This window comes from Apaloderma vittatum, unplaced genomic scaffold (genome assembly GCF_000703405.1).
Source record: "Apaloderma vittatum isolate BGI_N311 unplaced genomic scaffold, ASM70340v1 scaffold33033, whole genome shotgun sequence".
Classification (NCBI taxonomy): Eukaryota; Metazoa; Chordata; class Aves; order Trogoniformes; family Trogonidae; genus Apaloderma; species Apaloderma vittatum.
The window spans coordinates 2,004-2,267 of record NW_009709274.1 but is presented as its reverse complement, the minus strand read 5'-3'; the positions used below and the strand labels follow the sequence as shown (position 1 = coordinate 2,267).

At 60.2% G+C, this 264-nt stretch overlaps 1 protein-coding gene across 1 annotated transcript in view; it reads left to right on the top strand.

Moving 5' to 3' along the window:
• LOC104271997 (U5 small nuclear ribonucleoprotein 200 kDa helicase-like) overlaps positions 1–264 on the top strand; it is a gene marked incomplete at both ends in the record, with an annotated part of 3,310 nt that overhangs the window by 1,835 nt on the left and 1,211 nt on the right. The window contains 2 exons of the mRNA XM_009866860.1: positions 13–78; positions 190–243. Coding sequence (XP_009865162.1) covers positions 13–78; positions 190–243 — 120 coding nt within the window. The remainder of the gene's footprint in view (positions 1–12; positions 79–189; positions 244–264) is intronic.

Sequence of the window (264 nt, the reverse complement as noted above, 5' to 3'; positions counted from 1 at the left end):
GTCCACTTGCAGCCCATTACCCGCTCCACCCTCAAAGTAGAGCTCACCATTGCCCCCGACTTCCAGTGGGACGAAAAAGTGAGCTGCACACCTAAATATCTCCAGGCTGGGGGGGGTGGAAAAGGGCGTTTTGGGGGCGGGATGGCTGTGGGAGGGCTGGGGTTCAGCTCCCGGCTTGCCCTTGCTCAGGTCCACGGCTCCTCCGAAGCTTTCTGGATCCTGGTGGAAGATGTGGACAGCGAGGTGATCCTGCACCACGAGTAC